This window comes from Podarcis bocagei (genome assembly GCF_964188305.1).
Source record: "Podarcis bocagei genome assembly, chromosome: 16".
In the NCBI taxonomy this organism is placed as follows: Eukaryota; Metazoa; Chordata; class Lepidosauria; order Squamata; family Lacertidae; genus Podarcis; species Podarcis bocagei.
In genome coordinates, this window is record NC_138142.1 from 42,037,026 (window position 1) to 42,059,468 (window position 22,443).

At 49.4% G+C, this 22,443-nt stretch overlaps 3 protein-coding genes across 4 annotated transcripts in view; all 3 read right to left on the bottom strand.

Moving 5' to 3' along the window:
* Positions 1-7,476, bottom strand: part of LOC308575102 (semaphorin-7A-like) — a 28,098-nt gene extending 20,622 nt beyond the window's left edge. Inside the window, exon 1 of one of the 2 annotated variants that reach the window (XM_081173586.1) lies at positions 7,048-7,476. In XM_081173586.1, coding sequence (XP_081029712.1) covers positions 7,048-7,132 — 85 coding nt within the window. In that variant the 5' untranslated portion in view covers positions 7,133-7,476. The remainder of the gene's footprint in view (positions 1-7,047) is intronic. The other variant, XM_081173587.1, reaches the window with a different exon arrangement.
* Positions 1-22,443, bottom strand: part of TDRKH (tudor and KH domain containing) — an 82,616-nt gene that overhangs the window by 47,623 nt on the left and 12,550 nt on the right. The gene's annotated exons all lie outside the window — the stretch shown is intronic.
* Positions 20,044-22,100, bottom strand: LINGO4 (leucine rich repeat and Ig domain containing 4; the record flags this gene model as incomplete). The annotated part of the gene is made up of 1 exon (XM_081173608.1): positions 20,044-22,100. One exon carries the CDS (start codon positions 22,098-22,100, stop codon positions 20,310-20,312), a length of 1,791 nt encoding a protein of 596 aa, XP_081029734.1. The 3' UTR covers positions 20,044-20,309.

The window sequence follows — 22,443 nt, forward strand, 5'->3', positions numbered from 1 at the left end:
CTCGGCCCTCCAACTGTTTTGGGACTACAGTTCCCATCATCCCTGACCACTGGTCCTGTTTGCTAGGGATGATGGGAGTTGTAGTCCCCAAATAGCTGGAGGGTCGAGTTTGGGGATGCCTGATATATGGTGCCCATTGGGGCAGGTTGGGTGGCAGGCAGAGAGCCCGGCAGTAGGTGGTGCCAGAGAGCCAATGGCAGGCAGGAACTCACTAATTCTAGTTTTGCATCTCTCCTCCTCCTTCTGAAAAGTGCAATGCTGGGGGAGATGAGGAGGAGGAGGAGGAAGCCCACTAATGGTTCCTTCCCTCGGACTGGTTGTGAGCCGGCCGGCCGGTAGGGAGCTGCCTGAGAGCAGAGTGAGGCCAGTGGGGCCCTGCCCCATTCACCCTGATGGAACAACCTCTCCACTATCATACCCAGAACACCCTTTCCAAGTCCCTAGCAAACTGCCCTGCTCAACATTTAAATGAGGGGTTCCCCAAAGTGAGTGGTAGCGCCCCCTGGAGGGTGGTGAAATTACCTAGGGGGTGCCAAGAGGCGGTGGGGGGCCACTGGGGGTGTAGATGACCACCAGACTCCGAAAAGCTGGCATCACCAGAACACGTTCATTGAATGAATTAATCTGAACAGTTTTGGTTACATTTGCAATTAACCGTTACTGTTTCGAATGTGATCGTTTTTTTATCGTGCAAACTGCTATTCTGAATAATGCTTTTTTTATAGGGCAAAGGGACATTAGGGTGGGTTGGCGCTGTGGGTTAAACCACAGAGCCTAGGGCTTGCCGATCAGAAAGTCGGCGGTTCGAATCCCCGCGACGGGGTGAGCTCCCGTTGCTCGGTCTCTGCTCCTGCCAACCTAGCAGTTCGAAAGCACGTCAAAGTGCAAGTAGATCAATAGGTACCGCTCCGGTGGGAAGGTAAACGGCGTTTCCGAGCGCTGCTCTGGTTCGCCAGAAGCGGCTTAGTCATGCTGGCCACATGACCTGGAAGCTGTACGCCGGCTCCTTCGGCCAATAAAGCGAGATGAGCGCCGCAACCCCAGAGTCGGCCACAACAGGACCTAATGGCCAGGGGTCCCTTTACCTTTTTACCTTATGGAGCAAAGGTTTGGGGACCACTGATTCTTGGAATGCCGTGGTTTGGACTAGATCCCTCTGGATCCCTTCCAGGTCTGCGATTCTGCAATCCTATGCTTCAAACCTCCCTAGCTCCTTTGCTAACATTGCAGAGACTCTTGAGAGTCCCATGGACTGCAAGAAGATCAAACCTCTCCATTCTGAAGGAAATCAGCCCTGAGTGCTCACTGGAAGGACAGATCCTGAAGCTGAGGCTCCAAGACTTTGACCACCTCATGAGAAGAGAAGACTCCCTGGGAAAGACCCTGATGTTGGGAAAGATGGAGGGCACAAGGAGAAGGGGATGACGGAGGACGAGATGGTGGGACAGTGTTCTCGAAGCTACCAGCGTGAGTTTGACCCAACTGGGGGAGGCAGTGGGAGACAGGAGGGCCTGGCATGCTCTGGTCCAGGGGGTCACGAAGAGTCGGACACAACTAAACGACTAAACAACATTGCAGTGGGGTTGAGGAGCGGGGAGAGCATTTATGGGGAAATTCCCCTAAGGTCACTCTTGGCTAGAAACTGTCCATCATCCGCAAATGGGGGCGTTGAACTGGGAAGCCAGAATGGGCATTCAAAGGGCAGGAAACCAGAACATCCCACCTGGTCCCTGAGAGACACTCTCTCTCTCTCTCTCTCTCTCTCTCTCTCTCTCTCTCTCTCTCTGTGTGTGTGTCATGATGAGGAGCAGCGTGCAATTTGGGTCTGCGAGGGCGAGCCCTGCGGGTGGCAACCACGTATCGGAGAATGAATCTGGGGCGTTGTTTTTGTGTTCCCTGCCTCCCCTCCTCTCGGAGCTCGCAGCTCTCTTTTTATCCGCACTGCAGAGAGTGCCAAGTCTAGCCTGACCCAGTCTATAAAATCTCCTCCTCCTCTGTTTCTCTGCAAAAAAAAAGCCTCCTGTTTTTGGAAGAGAGCGGCTGTCTTGCTGGCTCCCAGCCAGGCCCTGCAATCCAATCTCAGGTGTGGCCCTGCCTCTGGTGCCAAGGGGAAAGAGATGCCCAGGTCTCAGCTATGCCTGAAAGCAGCACTATCTGGTCTGGGAAACCTCCGAGTGTGCAGGGATCCCCTGAGGAGGCGCAGAGTGCCTTTCCTGCCTTCTACAAAGCGTTGAGAAAAACCCGATGTGCAGAGATTCTCTGAGGACGTGCAGAGTGCATCTTTCTGCAGTAAAGGGGACAAACAGCTGTTGGCCTTCTCAAAGGCCATTTATTCCTACTTACTAGACATTGCTCAGAACCCAGGGGAAAGGACTGGGGTGGGGTCTGGACCCCAGTTGTGCCAGTTCCTAGATGGCTATGGAATTTGGAGGCATGATTTGGCAAAAGCCAGGAAAACTGGGGGGGGGGGGAGAGGCAGCATAGGGGGTTTTAACAGCTGTAGTTAGCCATGAAGACCCCCACGGAGCCTCCAGATGCAGAGGCAGTCTACCTGTATCAATGCAAGAGGAGAAGGCTGTTGCCATTGGGGCCTACCGGAGGGCTTCACAGGAGTTTCTGAATGGCCAGACCCCCTCAGATGGACCCCGCTCCAGAGGGTTCTTCCTGCTAGCCGTGGTCGTTCAGAATGGAACCTCCATTTACAAAGGCAGTCTACCCCCTTCATTAGGACACAGGGAGAGCCCCGCCTTGCAGCATAAAGGAAGAGAGCTGGTGGTTTCAGACCTCATGCGTGGGCTTCCCTTGGTCTGACACATCGGGGCTGTCCTTATCTCCATCCCCGTCCCCCCAAAAGACCCCGTGTGGTGTAGTCGCTAGAGTGTCAGACTAGGACCTGGGAGAGTCCAGGGTTCAAATCTCCACTCGTCCACTCGGGAGCCAGTCACTGCCTCTCAGCCTATCCCACCTCGCAGGGCTGTTGTGGGCATTAAATGAGGAGGAGAACCATGTGCGTCGCTTTGAGCTCCGTAGAGGAAAAAGGTGGAACATGAACGCAATAGCAATAAATAAATAAAAGCCAAAGCATTCGTGCATTTGAGGCCTTGGGCCCAGAGTAAAACGAAACAACAACCCAGCCGGAGTGAAAATGTTGGGCAGGCCCCACGTCCAGGCTCCTGTTCTTGCAGCAGCCAAATGCCCCCGGTTACCTAGAAGTCCAGATAGACTGCCTCTGGACCTGGAGGTTCCACAAGGATCTCAGAAGAGCCCGGTTGCTGGATCAGGCCCAGAGGGACCCATCTAGTCCAGCATCGTGTTCTCACAGCAGCCAACCAGGTGACCCAACGAGAAGTTCCCCCAGCAGGACCCGAGTGCAAGAAAACCCCTGTCCGTTTGTGGTTCTCAGCGACTGGCCTCCAGAGTCCAACAGAGGACGGAGAACATAGCCATTGTGGTTAGGAGCAAACGATAGGCTTCTCCTCCTTGAATTTGCCTTGTCCCTCTATTAAGCTGATTCATTTGCTGCCGAAATGGACTATTTAGTGGCACGAGGCCATCAGGAAGCTGGCCTTATGCCCTTGGTCAATCTAGCCCAGTATTGTCCACACAGACTGGCAGCGCCTCTCCGGGGTTTCAGGCGGAGGGTCTCTCCCGGCTATTGAACCCGGGTCCATCTGCAAGCGAAGCAGATCGCGCTAGCCGCTGAGCTGGGCCGCTTCTTTCCCCTAAAAACAACCAAGTTCCTAGTCCTCATGTTTGTTTAAAGAGGAATGCAGAGAGCCGCCTTGTGCAAGCCAGGCTCCATCCAGTTCAGTATTCCCTGCACTGACTGACAGCAGCTCTTTGGGTTCTCAGAGGGAGAGGGGCAGAGATTGAAAGTGGGGCCAAGCAGATGTTCTGCTCCAGAGCCGCTGCTCTGCCCAACAACATCAAGATGGAAACTCCTTGATCTGCAGCTGGAAGATGCATTCGCCTCTCCAAACCACACATCTGTGAATCACAAGGGTGAGAAAAGCCAAGAGGCCTTTTGCCATCTGCCCCAGATGTCTATGGGTCCAGGAAAAATTGTGGGGGTCTTGGATTAGGGATGTAGGAAACCCAGCTCCTCACAGATCAGGCTATTTGTCTGTCTGGAGCAGGCTTGTCGGTTCTGAGTGACGGCATCTTTCCAGGATCTGAGGCCGGGGGAAAACCAAATCCACTTTCACCTGCTAACCTGGTTTTTATTTTTATTTTTAAATCCCGGGGACTGAACCTAGACTCTTCTGCAGATGCTCTACCCCTGAACTACTGTTTCCCCAGCAAGTTCTGCCGAAATCATTCCACAGACCTGGAAGCCAGTCTCACAATGACACAGCCCTCTCCCTTCTCTGAAATGAAAGAGACTCCTGCCTCTGAAGTTTAAATGATTTTAACTGCAAATATGGGTGTTTTCACAATTATAAAATGCACAGTACATTAGGAAGGCGTATGCATCTTGAAAGGCGACGATGGCATTTCATAAACAAACAATTCGGCTTCGGACACACTCTATATTTAAAACCCAATGCTGGGAACTGTAGTTCACGGGTGCAGGGAATTGCAGTTTGGTGGGCGGTCAACTACAGTTCCCAGGATTCCCAAGTGGTGGGAAGTCGTGTGATTTAAATTTAGGGTGTGGAGGTAGTCTTTGTCCCACGCAATGGTGATGCTTAATCCTAGGATCACTCAGAGAAGCTCGCAAACGAGTTTGGTCCCTAATTGTTTGCACTGCAGCATCCCTGATTGCCTATCACCACCGATTTACAGAGTTCAAAGCGCTCATCACTAAGACGCCTTATGATGTTCAGGCTCCTTTTGCCACTGAGCTCATGGCTCAGTATAGGATCAGAGGAAGCTGCCTCACACCCAGACAGAGCTTCACCTAGCTCAGAAGTGCCTACACTGACTGGCAGCAGCTCTCCAGGGTTTCAGGCGGGGGTGGGGGTGGGATCTTTCCAAGCCCTATCTAGAGATGCTAGGACTTGAACCCGGGACCTTCTGCAAGCCAGGCAGATGTCCTACCACCGACTGATGTGCCTTCCCTGCTCCAGACTAGCAAGGACCACACCTGAAAGCTGGGAAAGTGATTTAAGGAAGACGTGCGTTCCAAATCTTCCAACCAACCCTAGATATGTTTTTAAAAACCTGTCATTATCTTATGTAATATTTGAAACATGTATGGAAGTGAGAGTTGGACCATCAAGAAGGCTGATCGCCGAAGAATTTATGCTTTTGAATTACGGTGCTGGAGGAGACTCTGGAGAGTCCCATGGACTGCAAGAAGATCCAACCTCTCAATTCTGAAGGAAATCAGCCCTGAGTGCTCACTGGAAGGACAGATCCTGAAGCTGAGGCTCCAAGACTTTGGCCACCTCATGAGAAGAGAAGACTCCCTGGAAAAGACTCTGATGTTGGGAAAGATGGAGGGCACAAGGAGAAGGGGGCGACAGAGGACGAGGTGGTGGGACAGTGTTCTCGAAGAGACCAGCGTGAGGGAGGCAGTGGAAGACAGGAGTGCCTGGTGTGCTCTGGTCCAGGGGGTCACGAAGAGGCGGACATGACTAAACGACTAAACAACAACAATAATATGTGAAGCCTGTTGGGCCTCCCTCTCTGTGCTGCTTCAGAAAACCAGGATTCTAGCTGCTCAGATAGACTGCGCCTGCTCAGGAAGCTCTGGTGCAAATAGATAAAGGAAAACACCCCCCCCAACGCTGTCTAGTGACACAGGGACATCGCCCGCCTTTCATCTCTGATCTGGCAGTGGGATTATCTGCCTGGAAGCCACATCTGTCCCCCTCCCCAGACATCTGCATTGCACGGCAAGCAAGATTTGGTTCCAGCAAGAAAGATGTGCACCGCCGGGTCTGGCAAAACAAAATGTCTTGACCCAAAGGAACGGGCAGATGGTGTTATAATTGCCTTGGGAGGGGTGCGCTTCGAATGCACTTTGCTGTGTCAGGCTGTAGCCAGCAAAAGGATAATAATAATAATAATAATAATAATAATAATAATAATGGCAACAACAATTGCCTTTGCTGCCCCACCCTGTGACCTGACTGCTTGCTTTGAAACTTGCAGGCTGGCTTCATCCAAAACAGACTTTTGTCTGGCAATGGGGCAGGGGGTATCGAAGTTCTGAGTCGGCTCATTGGCAGGACACCTGCCTGGCATGCAGAAGGCATGCAATCCCCAGAGGCATCATCCCCAGGCAGGGCTGGGAAAGACTTCTGGTCTGGAAGCCGGGAGAGCAGCTGCCAGTCAGTGTTGGCCGTGCTGAGCTCCAGAGACCAATGAGCCTGTCTTGGTAAAAGGCAGCCTTCTCATGTGTTGCCTCCGGCGCTAGGCGTCCTCAGAGTGGACCCAACGAAACCAATCCTTTCAATGGGTCTACTCTGAGTAGATGGGGCTGCCCATCCTGCCCACAAGTGAAATCTCTCCCTGTCAGACTTGAGATCGAGAGATGAAAACAAGCAGCTTGGTTGGCTCAGAGTGACTGAGCCAGACCCGGTCCTCTCTAAAATGTGCTTAATGATAAACAGGTTTCCGTGGCAACCGCCTCCTCCTCATCCAACATGCCGCTGTGCAAAAGGAATGCATAACATCTTAGGTTATATATCTGTTTTTCTACCGAGTATCTCAAAGTTGGGTTGGGGGATGACACCCACAAATGGACCCTGACCATGAAAGGATTAGCAGACCCCCAATTTTCAGGCTGGTGGGGTGAGCCCCTCCTGGCTCCCCAACAAACGCAGAGCGACCACTTAGGATGTCCTGAACACAAATCTGCAAATAGTTTCTCATGCAGAAAGCTGAACAGAGGCAATTCTAACCTGTTCTTATTACCAATCTCCTGCAACTACCATGCATTAAATAAATTTAAAAGCTATCGTATATACAACCCCCCTTTTTTTTGGAGGGGAAGGAATGTTTCTGGTTAGATCATCTAAGATGAATGCAAGATTGGCTTTTTTTAAAAAAAAAAAATTGCAAGCACTATTATAATAAAAAAATAGTTCTCTCACAAACCTTGCAGATTGAGCTTCAGCCTGGGTACCTTTTGGGAGGAGGCGAGGCAGAGGATGGAGAGCAGGTAAAAAGGGAGGCCTCTCATCTTTTTTTGGGGGGGGTGTCTGTGTGGAGAGGAAGAGAGAACGTCTGCTTCCCAAGGATGGATGTCTGCAGCAAGGAAAACGCTACAGGCGCTGTTTTTCCTCCGGCTTCTGTCAAGATAAGTGCACTCCTCCCAGCTCTCGCTATCCTAATTTATAGCCCCTTCGAAATAAATAAATAACTACATCCCCACCAACCCGGCAGAGGAGAAACAAACGTCAGCATAGCTTCCTCGAGGAGGGGGCGGGGAGGGAACCATAACCAACCATCACTGCCTGCCCTGCCCCTTGTTTTAAGTCGCAGGCGAAAGAGAACCGCACAGCAAAGAGATATGCAAGGTGGCGGAAGGAAAATGGGGAGAAATCCAATTTGGTCGCTCGGGGAATGTCCCTGCAGGGAAATGGCCAGCCCAGAAAGGGGTGGGATGCTTTCAGAGCCGGCTCTGTTGTTGAGTGATGGGCAGAGGTGGCCCTTAGCGCCTGGGTTACGATGGACACATTGTCAGTCAGTCGGTCAGTTTTATTGCACATAGCCAAAGGCTGCCGCAATGTACAATATCCTGGCTATTTTCAACGATGGTTAATTAAAGAACCCCTGCTTTAATGACACAAAGGGGGAAGAGTGAAGGGGTTGTGTTCATGGGATAAATGCTCATTCATATATCAGTTTATATATCAGTGACGCTGTGGGTTAAACCACAGAGCCTAGGACTTTCCGATCAGAAGGTCGGTGGTTCGAATCCCCGCGACGGGGTGAGCTCCCGTTGCTCGGTCCCTGCTCCTGCCAAGCTAGCAGTTCGAAAGCATGAAGTGCAAGTAGATAAATAGGTACCGCTCCGGCGGGAAGGTAAACGGCGTTTCCGTGCGCTGCTCTGGTTCAACAGAAGCGGCTTAGTCCTGCTGGCCACATGACCCGGAAGCTGTACGCCAGCTCCCTCGGCCAGTAAAGCAAGATGAGCGCCCAATCCCAGAGTCGGCCACGACTGGACCTAATGGTCAGGGGTCCCTTTACCTTTACCTTTATATATCAGTTACTACTTGGAGTGAGTTGGTTGACATGACACTAAGCCAAACCATGCCTTAGAGAGTTCCTGGAGAGAAAACTGACAACTGTCCTTCTCTGGTGCTGCTGCTCTGAGCATGCCATGATATAGTGTGTCACCTGAACCCAGGTTCATGGTTTGCCTCCTCTAGGCAAACCATGAGCTGGAAACTTAAGAAGAAGCCTTGGCTGTTTTGCCTGGACTGCAATGGCAGCAATCTCTCTGGAAACCTTCATGCTTACTTTAAGGTAAAGGTAAAATACACTGCCTTTTGCATATTTATTTATTTTAGTCATGGAATTTATACCCTGCTCTTCCCTGCAGCCCACAGGGCAGCAAACAGATTCTTAAAAAAGGGAAGCACAGCAAAAACTTTCAAAGAACAATTACAATTAAAAACATACTTTTCTCCAATGATCTTGAGGTTGCCCCGAAAAGCATTCTTCAGCCTCCCAATGCCTGGGCAAAGAGGAATGATTCCAAATTCCTCCTCAAAGTTTGTAAGGATGCAGACAGGAGCACTTCACTGCGGAGGGTATTCCACAAGCGGGGAACCACCACCAAAAAGGCCCTGTTTGGTTGGGGAGTGTGGGCCATACTCTGGTGACAGCAGCATGAACAAGGCTTCCTCTGCTGAGCATAGGGTCCGAGATGGTTGGTACTGGGGAAGGTAAAAAAAGGTAAAGGACCCCTGGACGGTTAAGTCGTTAAGTCACTGTTTACCCTCTCGCCAGAGCGGTACCTATTTATCTACTTGCACTTAGACGTGCTTTCGAACTGTTAGGTTGGCAGGAGCAGGGACCGAGCAACGGGAGCTCACCCCATCGCGGGGATTCGAACTGCCGACCTTCTGATCGGCAAGTCCTAGGCTCTGTGGTTTAGACCACAGCACTACCCACGTCCCTATTGAGGAAAACACTCTTTTGGGCACGTCGGTCCCACATCATTTAGGGCAAGCATGGCCAAACTTGGCCCTCCAGATGTTTTGGGACTACAATTCCCATCATCCCTGACCACTGGTCCTGTTAGCTTGGGAAGATGCAAGTTGACTGATAGGGCTTTATATGATAGTAATAACACCTCAAATTGGACCCAGTTGATCACTGGCAGCCAGTTTAGCACTTTCAGGACCGATATCACAGCGCCTGCCCCCTTAACAGCCTAGCAGCCAAGTCCCATACAAGCTTCAGCCTCTGGACAGTCTTCAAGGGTAGCCCCACGTACATCACATTACAGTAGTCCAAGCGGGAGGTCATCAGAGCATGGGCAACTGAAGCCAGGGAGATCTGCTTACCCAGACATTTAGAAAGTTTATGCAGGTCTTCACCTGCTTTTAAATCTATTGTTATTTCCTAAGGGCTTTCACTCCTGCTGTTAATTTTCCCTAGCGGCAAATCTTATTGCTTTATCTTTTTTTTTGCATTGAGGTTTTTTTATATATATATATAAACAACCCAGCAGCATAGAAACTTTATGAAATAAATAAATAAAACATGGACACTCTGTTCTGTTAGCGCAGGTATAAGTGCTCCCAGGACACCAGCGATTGGCATGTACTGGCTCAGAACAAGATAATAAAAATTTCCCACGCAGGGCAAGTAGGGAACTTTCTACAGTAATTGCATAAGTGAACACAGTGCTTTTTTTCCTCCCCTCAAAAAATGTTTAGGGGTACTCTCACTTTCCTACTCCTATTGAAATACTGCCCCCCGATGAGGCCAAACTTAGATTCACAAAATGTTTAGGGGTGTGCGTACCCCTGCGTCCCCACAAGAAAAAAAAGCACTGAGTGAACATAAGGAGCGTCCGGCCGTTCAGTCAGATCAAAGACAGGCTCCTAGAGTGCATTATTCTTTTCTCAAAACAGATTCCACAACGGGGAGCCTGCAAGCAGCACCCCAGGACAAAATCTTGCTCTCCCCTCCTGTGGTTTCCAGCAACTAATATTCCAAAGCATTGCTGTCTGCAGTTGTGGAGGCTGAAAAGCCATCATGCCATGAAAAGCCCTCTTCCCCCAAAATCCAGAATAAGTGCTCAATAGCAGCATCTGACCTCACAGCGAACAAATCGGGGCGATTGCTCTGTAAAAGAGTTGTCCGGAGGCGACCAGAGAGAGCTTTCTGTTCCTCTCTCGTAATACTGGAATCTGAACATTGGAAGATTTGGGACAGAGAAAAGGAAAGATTTCTTCCCAGAGTGAAGCGTTAAACTGGGGAACTCCCTGCCACAGGAGACTGCCCACAACCTGGGTGGCGTGAAAAGAGGATTGGACAAATTCGCAGATGAGAAGACCATCAGTGGCTTCTTTTACATATATACATAAATTTTTATTGATTTTTTAACATATCAGTTCCAACAGTCATACAACATATCTTCTCATCTTATACAATGTTTTAGACTTCCGTCAACACCTCTGATGATTTCCTGTTCTTTATCACTTATTCTGCATTTCTTGATTTCTATATTGCATTTAATTGTCCTTAACTAATAATTATTTTCATAGTCTTTCTTGTAACATTTCAAGATAACCCACCTTACACAACTTCTTGCAGTCCTACTAGCATAATATGTTCATCACAATTACTTTTCAGATAGTTCATATATTTACTCCAGTCCTCTAAGAATCTCTGGTCCCGCAGGTTTCGAATCCTTCCTGTTAATTTACCTAATTCTGCGTAGTCCATCAACCTCAACCTCCATTCTTCTTTCGTCGGTAGTTCTTCTTGCTTCCATTTTTGTGCCAATAATATTCTTGCTGCTGTCATTGCATATAAAAACAGCTTACAATCCTGTCTGTTAATATCGTCTCCTACAATGCCACCAAGAATCCTCTTTTAAAGCCATCACCGCCTCATGTGTCAGGGCGTTCCATAGTCCAGCTATGAATGACTGTGCTGGATCTTCGCTTTGCTGAATGTCCACATTCCCTAGTCTTACGAGAGAGGAGAAGAGCTTTCCTCTGCCCGCTTCCTCCAGGTCAAGCATCATTTTGTAAACTCCTGTTATGTTTTTCTTTTAAATGGCTTTCCCTATGTGTAGAAGAATACATGACCAAAAGATGCTCCAACAAGAATTTATTGATATGTATAGACTTATTTCACAAAGTTAAGTTAAGCTAAGCTAAGCAGATATATAAGATTGAACGTTTAATTATTAAGATACAAAATTACAATCTCAATAATAAAGTTACAAAATAATAACAAGGTCGAGTGACGACACAGGGCAAGAAATAAGAAATGGATAAATGCTGGTACATAATGAAATGTGAAAATGTGAATTTACGAATATAATGTATATGTGTCCATATGTAAAGATTTCATATATGTATTGCAACATTAATAATAAATAAATCAAGTGCAAAAAATAAATAAATTGCTTTTCCTCCAAACTTAAAAAAAAAAATCCCAGAGGCTTTTACTCACAGGGGAGACGCTCCACCCCCTTGATCCTGTGGGATGAATTCCCCGCCGGAGGCGAAATCAAGCCTTAGACGAGCTCTCCTTCCAAAGGAATCGCAGGACTGGAAGGGAACCCCTGAGGTCATCCATCCCAACCCCGCCCCTGCACTGTGAGAAGCCGGACCTGATCTCTCTCTCTCTCTCTGCCCGCTGGAGTCTCGCCAGAGGAGAGGGAGCATCGCACCAGTTGGGGAACGAAGATGCTCTTCTGGCACAGCTTGAACTAAAAAGGGAAAGCACTTTCAGATCAATTGGGGAGGGCGTGGCGAGGAGGGATCAAGTGGAGCCGGCAGGACATCCATTTAGTATTGCCCATCACAAGCAGAAAGCCTCCGGCCTCCTCTTTCTCCTCCTCCCAAAGCATCTCTGTTCCTGGTGCCTGAAGCCTTAATCGCTTCTGGGAACAGCCGGTTGGGTACCAACATCAGCACCACCGTCTCGGATGCGGCGCCCTCTTCTGGTCACGCCTGGGCGCTGCAGCCGCCTGGCGCACCCAAAATGAAGAAATAAAACCCCACGTTGCCGTGTCACGCATCTTTAAAGGGAGCCGGAAGGGGGGAAGCGCTTCTTTTATTTATTTCCTTACCGCGTGCGTAAAAAAGGGGTTTTGTATCCGAAATCAAACTGCCCATCTTCGCCGCCCTCCCCAGCAATAAGGTGGGGGCAGGTAAGCGCTAGTGCTCAGAGTAGACCCATTGAAATGAATGGATCTAAGTCATGTCCGGTTTTTCTGCGCGCGTGTGTGTGTGACTATGCAAAAATATGCACGTTGTATTCAGATTTAAATTTTTTCCCCAAAGATCTTTATTGAAACTTAACATATATACATAATAACCAGAATTCCCAAAGATTCCCTCACATAAAATATAATATCTAAATTACAACAGCTGCATAATTATACACTTAATTATAAAACCCACCTCCTACCCTCTACTTCCCTCCACAGCAATTTGACTTCTTTATATTTCTTTCTACCTTCCCCCCCCCTGCATTCTATAATAAATTATTTATGTTAAATTCTGATTTTCCTTCTTTCTTTCTTTGTTTGGTTATTGCTTGCATTTTTTATTCTAAGCCTATTAACATGTCGTTTTTAGAACAAAATGTATTAGGTTCTATTCAGAATTAAGCTGCCCCTCTCTCCTCTCTTAAACAGCGTGGGCTGTGCTTAGGGCAAAAGCTACTCAGAGGAGACCCATTGAAATGGATGGACCAGAGTTACGTAGTTTGCTCGGAGTGGAATTAATGTCGGATAACACAACCCCGTAATTTTGCAAAGCGTTTGCTGGAGTGATTTACAGAGATGTCTGAGAATTATGAGCAATGTTACATCAGCGCCGCTTTCAGTCAACAGCGATCTGCCATTTTTGGCACCCGAATTCCTTTTGATTTCTGGTCGCTATGGGTACTTGGAATAAATTTCCCCACAAAATGACAGAGGGCAAGGCGGATCTGTTGCTGCGTTTCATCGCTTCAACCCAGATGGGTGTTATTTCTTCGGGAGAACAGCCCTATCACTCTGGGCTTAAGGCGTCCCAGATAGGTGTTCCCTGACTCCGTTTAGTATGTCCCCACAAATTTTGTTGTTTAGTCCTGTCCGCCTCTTCGTGACCCCCTGGACCAGAGCACACCAGACACTCCTGTCTTCCACTGCCTCCCGCAGTTTGGTCAAACTCATGCTGGTCGCTTTGAGAACACTGTCCCACCATCTCGTCCTCTGTCGTCCCCTTCTCCTTGTGCCCTCCATCTTTCCCAACATCAGGGTCTTTTCCAGGGAGTCTTCTCTTCTCATGAGGTGGCCAAAATCTTGGAGCCTCAGCTTCAGGATCTGTCCTTCCAGTGAGCACTCAGGGCTGATTTCCTTCAGAATGGAGAGGTTTGATCTTCTTGCAGTCCATGGGACTCTCAAGAGTCTCCTCCAGCACCAGAATTCAAAAGCATCCATTCTTCGGCCATCAGCCTTCTTGATGGTCCAGCTCTCACTTCCATACATCACTTCTGAGAAAACCAGAGCTTGAACTATACGGACCTTTGTTGGCAAGGTGATGTCTCTGCTTTTTAAGATGCTGTCTAGGTTTGTCATTGCTTTTCTCCCAAGAAGCAGGCATCTTTTAATTCCGTGGCTGCTGTCACCATCTGCAGTGATCATGGAGCCCAAGAAAGTAAAATCTCTCACTGCCTCCATTTCTTCCCCTTCTATCATGGGCCCAGTGGCCATGATCTTCCACAAATTTACATATACTAATTTATTGCAGCTAAGAACCTTGTGGTTGAGTTTGCTTTCTTTCTCTTCCCTCCCAATCCATTTTCCTTTTGTTCTGGGGTGGGGAACTTCTTTTAACCTGAGGGCCAGATCCAAAACCAGTCCACCTACTGTGAGTCTTCTTTTTTAAAAAAGCAGATGGGCAGGGTCCCTATGACACCTGGTGATTCAAAGTTCACGCTAGGGAACAGGCAAAGGGTTGATCTTAGCTCTTGAGCAGCCTCTCGTCTCTCTCCAAAGAAGGCTTGTGGAAATCCCCTTTATTCCGGCACTGGGGTCCCACCACTCTCTGCATTTCGCCATCCTACACACAAGGTCTCTGGAACAGCTAGGGAATCCTAGTTCAAGTTCAACCTGCCCCCAAAAGGAACTGATCCCAGTTCGCGTTCCACCCTTTACGAAACAAACTAGTTAAGTTCCTAGTTCAATCTGAGCTCCTCTCAAATGCCTCTTGGCTAAATTTCTTTCCAGTGTTCAGAACATTGCAAGCTGCTCTGCTGAACTATGAAATAGACTTAAGAATGCTAAGAAAACATCAAAACACACACAGCAGTGGAATGTAAATGACTCAGTTTATTTCCTTCCTATACTTATGATCTTAAAGGCCTAGAGTCCAGAAATTACAGAACTCAAAGGTGACTGTTATAAGTTTGTGGGGTGGATAGGCTTGTTGTTGTTGTTGCTGTTGTTTAGTCGTTCAGTTGTGTCCGCCTCTTCGTGACCCCCTGGACCAGAGCACGCCAGGCACTCCTGTCTTCCACTGCCTCCCACAGTTTGGTCAAACTCATGCTGGTAGCCTCGAGAACACTGTCCCACCATCTCGTCCTCTGCCGTCCCCTTCTCCTTGTGCCCTCCATCTTTCCCAACATCAGGGTCTTTTCCAGGGAGTCTTCTCTTCTCCTGAGGTGGCCAAAGTCTTGGAGCCTCAGCTTCAGGATCTGACCTTCCAGTGAGCACTCAGGGCTGATTTCCTTCAGAATGGATCGGTTGGATCTTCTTGCAGTCCATGGGACTCTCAAGAGTCTCCTCCAGCACCAGAATTCAAAAGCATCCATTCTTCGGCGATCAGCCTTCTTTATGGTCCAGCTCTCACTTCCATACATCACTACTGGGAAAACCAGAGCTTGAACTATACGGACCTTTGTTGGCAAGGTGATGTCTCTACTTTTGCCCCCTTCATGGATCACTGCCTTGCTGTGGTGAAGGGGCTTGAATAACTCAGAGAAGCTATGAACTATGCCGAGCAGGGCACCCAAGATGAACAGGTCATAGTGGAGAGCTTTGATCCACCTGGAGGCGGAACTGGCAAGCCACTCCAGTATCCCTGCCAAGAAAACTCCATGGACAAAGACAACAGGGTGATTGGGCAGATCCCCATAAATTCTTTAATTAGTAAATGTTATAATTTAGCTAATATTTGGAGTATTAAGGGAAGATGCCAAGCACAGGCAGGTTGTACTAGCTAAGGCTTCACAATTGGGATGTTCAGGGGATGACAAGTGTGAGATATATGTTGCCTTTCTGTGCTTTTATAATTTTAAGGATGCTTTTAGTAATGGTTTCCCATAAAAGCGGGTCTAAATACCTCAATCCATAGTTCTGCCATTTTAAAGGATGTTCTTAAGCAATTGTCTGTAGGACAATAGTGTGTGCGTGTAGAATTTGACAGGAGTTGCAAAATCCGCTCCCCTTCCTGGGGGGGGGGGCGTGTTGCAAACTGGCATCTGGGACCCCCAGTGACCTGGATTGGGGGCAAAGGGTTGCCGCCCATGTCCCCGAGATTCCTGGCTGCATCGTACCCCTAGCTGACCAATTGGGGTGGCCGGGGGCGTGGCCACAGGACATTAAAACTGTGGCGCGGTGGGGCCTCCTTTCGCCTCCTTGCCGGATCTCCCAGTCTACCCGCCCTCTTTTTAAGCTTTGGTATGACTTGACCTTGCTACGGACATATGTCGGCTGCCATATTGGTGGGGCCAGGTAGCAATTTTCCCCACTTGGCAAATTGGCACCAGCCATTTGGTTTTCGCTTTCCTTGTAGCAACCGTCACAACTTTGTGCGGTTAGGTAAGCCTTTGTGATGGGAGGGAAGGTGGTAGCTTGCCCCTATCCCATTAAAGAGGGTGTGGATCCTGTCCAAAGCCTGGTCGTGGGCTAGGGCCATGCCATGACCCACCGGCGACCCTGGGGGCACCCCAATTTGATGTATATCATGTAATAAACGAAAATCTGCCCTTATTCCCTTATGGGGGATGCAAGAGCCCTTATAGTGTCCTTTGCAGGTTCTCCATCGGTCAGAGGAAAAAACAGAGGCCAACCAGAGAATATTGAGAAGCAAAGCAGCTCGTAAGCCTGATCTTTGTTGAACTGTTGCAACAGGGTGCTCCCCCCACACGCAGGAAAAGAGGAGGACCCAGAACAAAGGTGTGTTCGCTCTTATATAGACATTTTAAATTGCCCACCCTGGAGTCCAAGACCACCCCCAGAAACATCATACCTACATCACAGAAAGGGTGGTCTACAACAGAAATCTGAGTGTGTTGTTTATCTCCTGTCTGGCAGGAGAGCTGTTAATGCTTACTTGATTGGATACCCTGGGGAGCCTGGCCAGTCTTTTGTAATGATAAATACTTAGTTCCTCAGCCAGCTCACAGGCTCACCCTATTCATACACAGACATACCCTTAAGACAGGATTTGTGAATGAAAAGACAAGGGGGAGGCCTTTCCATTTTCCTTCGACCTTGCAGAGAAAACATTTGGTCAGTTTGGGAATCAAAATGGCCTCATGGCTGTTTTCCTGTGCTGCTTCAGACATGTGGTTTATATATTTATGTATGTGTTTGGTACATTTATTAACATTTATTATATATATAAGACCTTATTTTTTTTTATTTCAATCATAAGGCTCCCCCTACCAGTGGTTTACCCTTAGGAGACTCCCTCCAGATGGGCAGGAGTCGGGATATATTCTGGTTTCACCCAGTGCCTAAGTCAAATCGCTCACATCTGTAACCAATAAAGTTGTGGGGGAGGAAGGGAAAGGAGAATGTTAGCCGCTTTGAGACTCCTGAAGGGGAGTGAAAGGCGGGATATCAAATCCAAACTCTTCTTCTTCTTCTTCTTTCTATGGGAAATAACGCCTTGGTTTTGGAACGCTTTGGTTTTGGAACGGACTTCTGGAACGGATTAAGTTTGAGAACCAAGGTAGAATCTGATAAGGGTTGCAAATGCTGAGAATAACTGATAGGTGACCACAAACTGAGAACATATATATCTGATAGCTGACCACAAACGGTTTCAAGGTGACAGATATACAAATTTAGCAGAACTCGTGGTTACAATGCTTGTAAGATACGCAGCTTGTGGTCACAGACCCAGACATGGAGACCTCTTGCACCCGGGGCTGGATCATTTGGTAGGCAAATTGTGGTTTGCCTTTTAGCTTTATCAGATGAGAAACTAACTTGTGCCTGCATATGTGGTTAACGCACATAACTGGGACAAATTGTGGTATATTGCTTATGTCAAATAGAAAGGGGCTTTGACCATATTTGCACAACGATTAAAAGGGGAAGTGGGGTGTCATATGTTAATAAGGCAGACGCGATACGCTGTAAACTTTGCACGCCCCTTCCTGGTGGGCGTGTAGAGGAGGGACTTTTGCGCTCGGGAAAAGGATATAACCATAGCTGTCAACTTACAGATTTGAAAATAAGGGGCCAGCAGCCTCGAAAATAAGGGATCAGCAGCCAAAATAAGGGATTTTCCAAGGGGCACAGGTATGTTCAACTTCTGAGCCCCTCCGAGCCAAAGGCAGAAAGCCCAGCCAGCAGCCAAACGAAGCCTCAAGCGGTGGTTCCCACAGCGCAGCAACCCGGCAAAGGGGATGCAGCAAGGAAAACCACCGTCACCTCTCTGCTGGGAAGCGCTGAGCAAAGGCGAGTCCCCAGGCAACGCGGCTGATTTGATTGGCACAAGGCATGCAAGCTCCACCCCCCAGTCGTACTCAGGCTCCTTATTGGGTGAGCAACGCAGCCAAGCAACACAGTTGGAGCCTCCCTCCTCCCTGGCCGGCAGGGAGGGAGGGAGAGGAGCTGCTTCCTTTGAAACCCGGGAAATTTAAGGGACATCATCAAGAAGGGACAGCAGCGGGACACGGCGCTGGGATAAGGGACTTTCCCGCCAAATAAGGGACGGTTGACAGATATGGATATAATACTTGTGACTTCCTGAACCCGGTGTGCCTGCGTCGGTCACCCATCTTGCAATGATGTTTTCCTTTCAATAAACTTTTGCTACTTCGCCAATTTTGCCCAGAACTTATTTAAAGGATTCTGGGACTTTTAAGTCTTAGGAACCGGTGGGTTTTTTTTTTGTTTTTGTTATCTCTTACAACAACCCAGCAGGGATCATTTCTGTCCAGACAGAAAAGGCACCAGAGACGGAGAGTTTCATGTGCAAAAAAAATGAATCATATTTATTTATAAATGTACAGGCTGATTCGAAATCATTGAGCACCAAGCGTAGGCGGAAGGGATCTCCAGGCAGGGTTCAGATCCCAAGGAGAACATTATTATTATTACGCCTCTTTTTCCTCTGCAACTGTCACTGCAGGGAGCTCAGCCGTCAGAATTCGAACCCAGCGCTGCTGAGATTCTTGCTGCTGACATTCGTCTGTGAGAAGCGCCCGAAGAAACTTGCTTATGGAATTACTGTTGCCATGTACTGTACTGAAGTCATTTTCCTCGTGGACCCTGTTCTTCGGCACAGCTCCCAAATCTGACGTCGTCCCCTGGGGTGAATTTATGGCATCCCGTCTCACTTCCAGGGAGCAGAAGGGGCTGCATGTGTGGAAATGACCAAAGATGATCCCTCAACAGGAAACCCACAAACATGACCTTGAGAGCAGCAGCAACTGGGATTCAAAGACATTTCGCCTCCGGCAGCTGATAAGCCTATCCGTTGTGGCTAGAAGCCATTGATGGCCGCAAGAAGAATTACCGACGAAAGAAGAATGGAGGATGAAGTTGATGGACCCCCCTGCAATCCCTACACAGATCTGGCTGGCACAGGGCACAAAACCACAGCTCGCCCCTATACACGAAGCCAAGCCAGAGCACAACTAAGTGCAGTACAGCCATCTTCTCAGAAAAACTCTTTACAAGGTCAAGAGGTCAAGACACGAAAGCTTTAGCAACTAATCCACACCTAATGACCCTCCTAAGTGGTACTCAGAATATCACTCAAGTAATCACTCAAGATATCCCTCAAGTAATTAATGAACAAAAGAAGAAAAGGCACATTAACCTAGGAACTTCCTCTCTGCCCAGAACGTTGGAGGCTATACACCACACCCCCTCAACAGTATTTATAGGAACTCAAACACTGAGATCCTGCTCTGTTCTAGTAACAAGAAGCCGAAAGCACCAGCCTGAAGATGACGAGTGAGACCTCGTCGAAACGTCGCCTAGACACCCCAAATCTTACACGGGAAGACACCCGAAGACACCAAAACCTACATTCCTGTACCCGTGAAAATCTACGAAAGCAAATATCTCACCTCTACGGGGAGGAAACCTTCCATATATATATATATATATATATATATGCAGGTTTTGGTATCTTCGGGTGTCTTCCCGTGTAAGAGTTGGGGTGTCTAGGCGACGTTTCGACGAGGTCTCACTCGTCATCTTCAGGCTGGTGCTTTCGGCTTCTTGTTACTAGAACAGAGCAGGATCTCAGTGTTTGAGTTCCTATAAATACTGTTGAGGGGGTGTGGTGTATAGCCTCCAACGTTCTGGGCAGAGAGGAAGTTCCCAGGTTAGTGTGCCTTTTCTTCTTTTGTTCCTTAATTACTTGAGGGATATCTTGAGTGATTTCTTGAGTGATATTCTGAGTACCACTTAGGAGGGTCATTAGGTGTGGATTAGTTGCTAAAGCTTTCGTGTCTTGACCTCTTGAGCTTGTGAAGAGTTTTTCTGAGAAGATGACTGTACTGCACTTAGTTGTGCTCTGGCTTGGCTTCGTGTATATGGGCGAGCTGTGGTTTTGTGCTTAGTTGTGCTCTGGCTTGGCTTCGTGTATATGGGCGAGCTGTGGTCTTCTCAGAAAAACTCTTCACAAGCTCAAGAGGTCAAGACACAAGACACAAGACCACCTCTCCCTTTCTATGGTTTCCAGCAACTGGGATTCAGAATTATCACTGCCTCTGACTAAAAAGCATCCATCTTGGTTCTAAAATTATCTGGGAGCAGGGAATCTACACGTTTCTTTGGCAAACTTTACACTGCCGGGGGGCCAAAGAAGCAGGAGAACTTCGGTGTAAACTATGAAAATCAAAATGGCTTCCTTTGGTTCGCAAAGCACTGGCATTCCAAGAGAACCAACATGGCGGCCTTCAGCCATTGAGCTGGTACCTCATCTGGGTTTATTGGCCACCCTTTTGTGCCTGTTCGTTACGGCCTTGTAGCCCCGGGAATATCGGGGTACGGCGTTGATGATGTGGTGCTTGGCGCTCCCCCTGCCCTTGTTCCAGAGGGAGATGAAGACGAAGCAGATGGCCACCGAGCAGAGGAAGGGCACGATCCCAATGGCCAGGATCCCCGCCAAGGTGCCAACGTCAAGGAGGAACGGGAGGGCAGCGCTCGAGGCATTGAGGGCGCTGGCGTTGACCCTTAAGGAGAAGTTGCTGAAGACGCGGAGGTGGGCCCACATGGTGTCATTCCCGGCGGCGTTGCGGGCCACGCAGAGGTAGGCCCCGCCATCTTGAGGAAAGGCATGGTGGATCCTCAACGTGCCGTTGGGAAGGACCGCGAGCCGGCCTCTGCGGCTGGCATCCAGGGAGACATTGTGAGGAGACACCCAGGAGATGGTGGGGGGCGGGTCGCCGTCGCCTTTGCAGGTCAGCATCGCCCGGCCGCCCTCTTCCACGCTCAGTCTCTGAGGAGGGGTCTCCTTCTCGATGGTGGGCTTCCTGCAGGTGATATGCCCAGGAAGGATGTCGGAGAATTTGCGGAAGACCTTCCCCTCGCCCGTCGAGTTGGTGGCGCAGACGGGTTGCCGGGCCTCGAAGTTCAGCCTCCGCTGCCTGCGAATGATCCAGAGGAGGCGGCAGTCGCAAGCCAGGGGGTTTCCGTCCAGCCGTAGGACCTCTAGGTTCCCCACCGAGTGGAAGGCGCCCTCCTCAAGCGTCTGCAAGCCATTGCCTGAGAGGTTGAGGACGCGGAAGTGGACGAGGCCATGGAAGGTGTGGGCCTGGACGGTGGCCAGCCGCCCGCCTGTGAGGTGGAACTCCTGAAGGCGGGATAGTTCGGCGAGCTTTCTCCCACGGAGGACAGAGATCGGGTTGTGCGAGAGGTCGAGGAACCGGAGGTGGACCAAGTGGTGGATGGCTTTGTAAGGCACCTCGCGGAGGTTGCACCTGGTGATGGACAAGGCGGTGAGGTTCAGGCCCGCGAGGCTGTGAGGCCTCAGCGCCGTCAGAGAAGGCCATCGGTGGATCTCAAGGACCTTGAGACGATGCAGTTTTTGAAAGGAGTGGTCAGGGACAGAACCGATTCTCAGGACCTTGAGCCGCAGCTCCACAAGATGGCGGAGATGCGAGAGAGCTTCTGTTGGGACACCGGTCAAGTTGCACTTCTCCAGAGTGAGTTGCCGCAAGCTCTGGAGGCCGCTGAAGGCCTGGGACGAGACGAAGATCAAGTGGTTGTCTCCGGCCTCCAGCTTCCGTAGGCTAGAGAGGTCCTTGAAGCTGTGGTCTTGGAAGAGGACTATCTCATTCTCGCTGATGTCCAGGATGGCGAGGCTGGGAAGCCCCGTGAAGACGCCAGAGGGGACCATCTTCAGCTTGTTGCCGGTCAGCCGGAGGGTCATCAGGCTCTTCAGGCTGTTGAAAGCGCCCGGCTCGATGTTGGAGAGGGCGTTGTAGCTCAGGTCCAGCTCTTTCAGAGCCTGAAGGCGGGAGAACATGCCTTGCTGAAGGGTGCGGAGGACGTTCTGGCTCAGGTCTAGGAGCTCAGAATCCGGAGGGATCCGGCCTGGTACCGCCGACAGGTTGCGGCCGTTGCAGAAGACAACCTTGTCCTGGGACAAGCACCTGCACCGCGAAGGGCAGGTGTGCCTGGATCCCGTCAAGAAGGTGGCTGGGATGACGGCAAGGAGCAGCAGCAGCAGCAGGGGCCGCCATTTTGTCCCGGGGGAAGCCTCCATCTTGCTTGTTTTCCTGAAGATAGTAATGACAACAAGAGAGCCTTGCGGTTAGAGGGAGAGGGTTGGAAAGAGAGAAAGCACAGCTCCCTGATCGTGTGGAGACATGTCCTCCTCCGAGGGCCTCCTGGCAGTTCCCTCACTGCGAAAAGTGAGGTTACAGGGAACCAGGCAGAGGGCCTTCTCGGTGGTGGCGCCCGCCCTGTGGAACGCCCTCCCGTCACATGTTAAGGAAATAAATAACTACACAATTTTTAGAAGACATCTGCAGGCAGCCCTGTATCGGGAAGATTTTTTAAAAAGAAATTTAATGTAATATTATGTAGTTATATATGTTGGTAGCTGT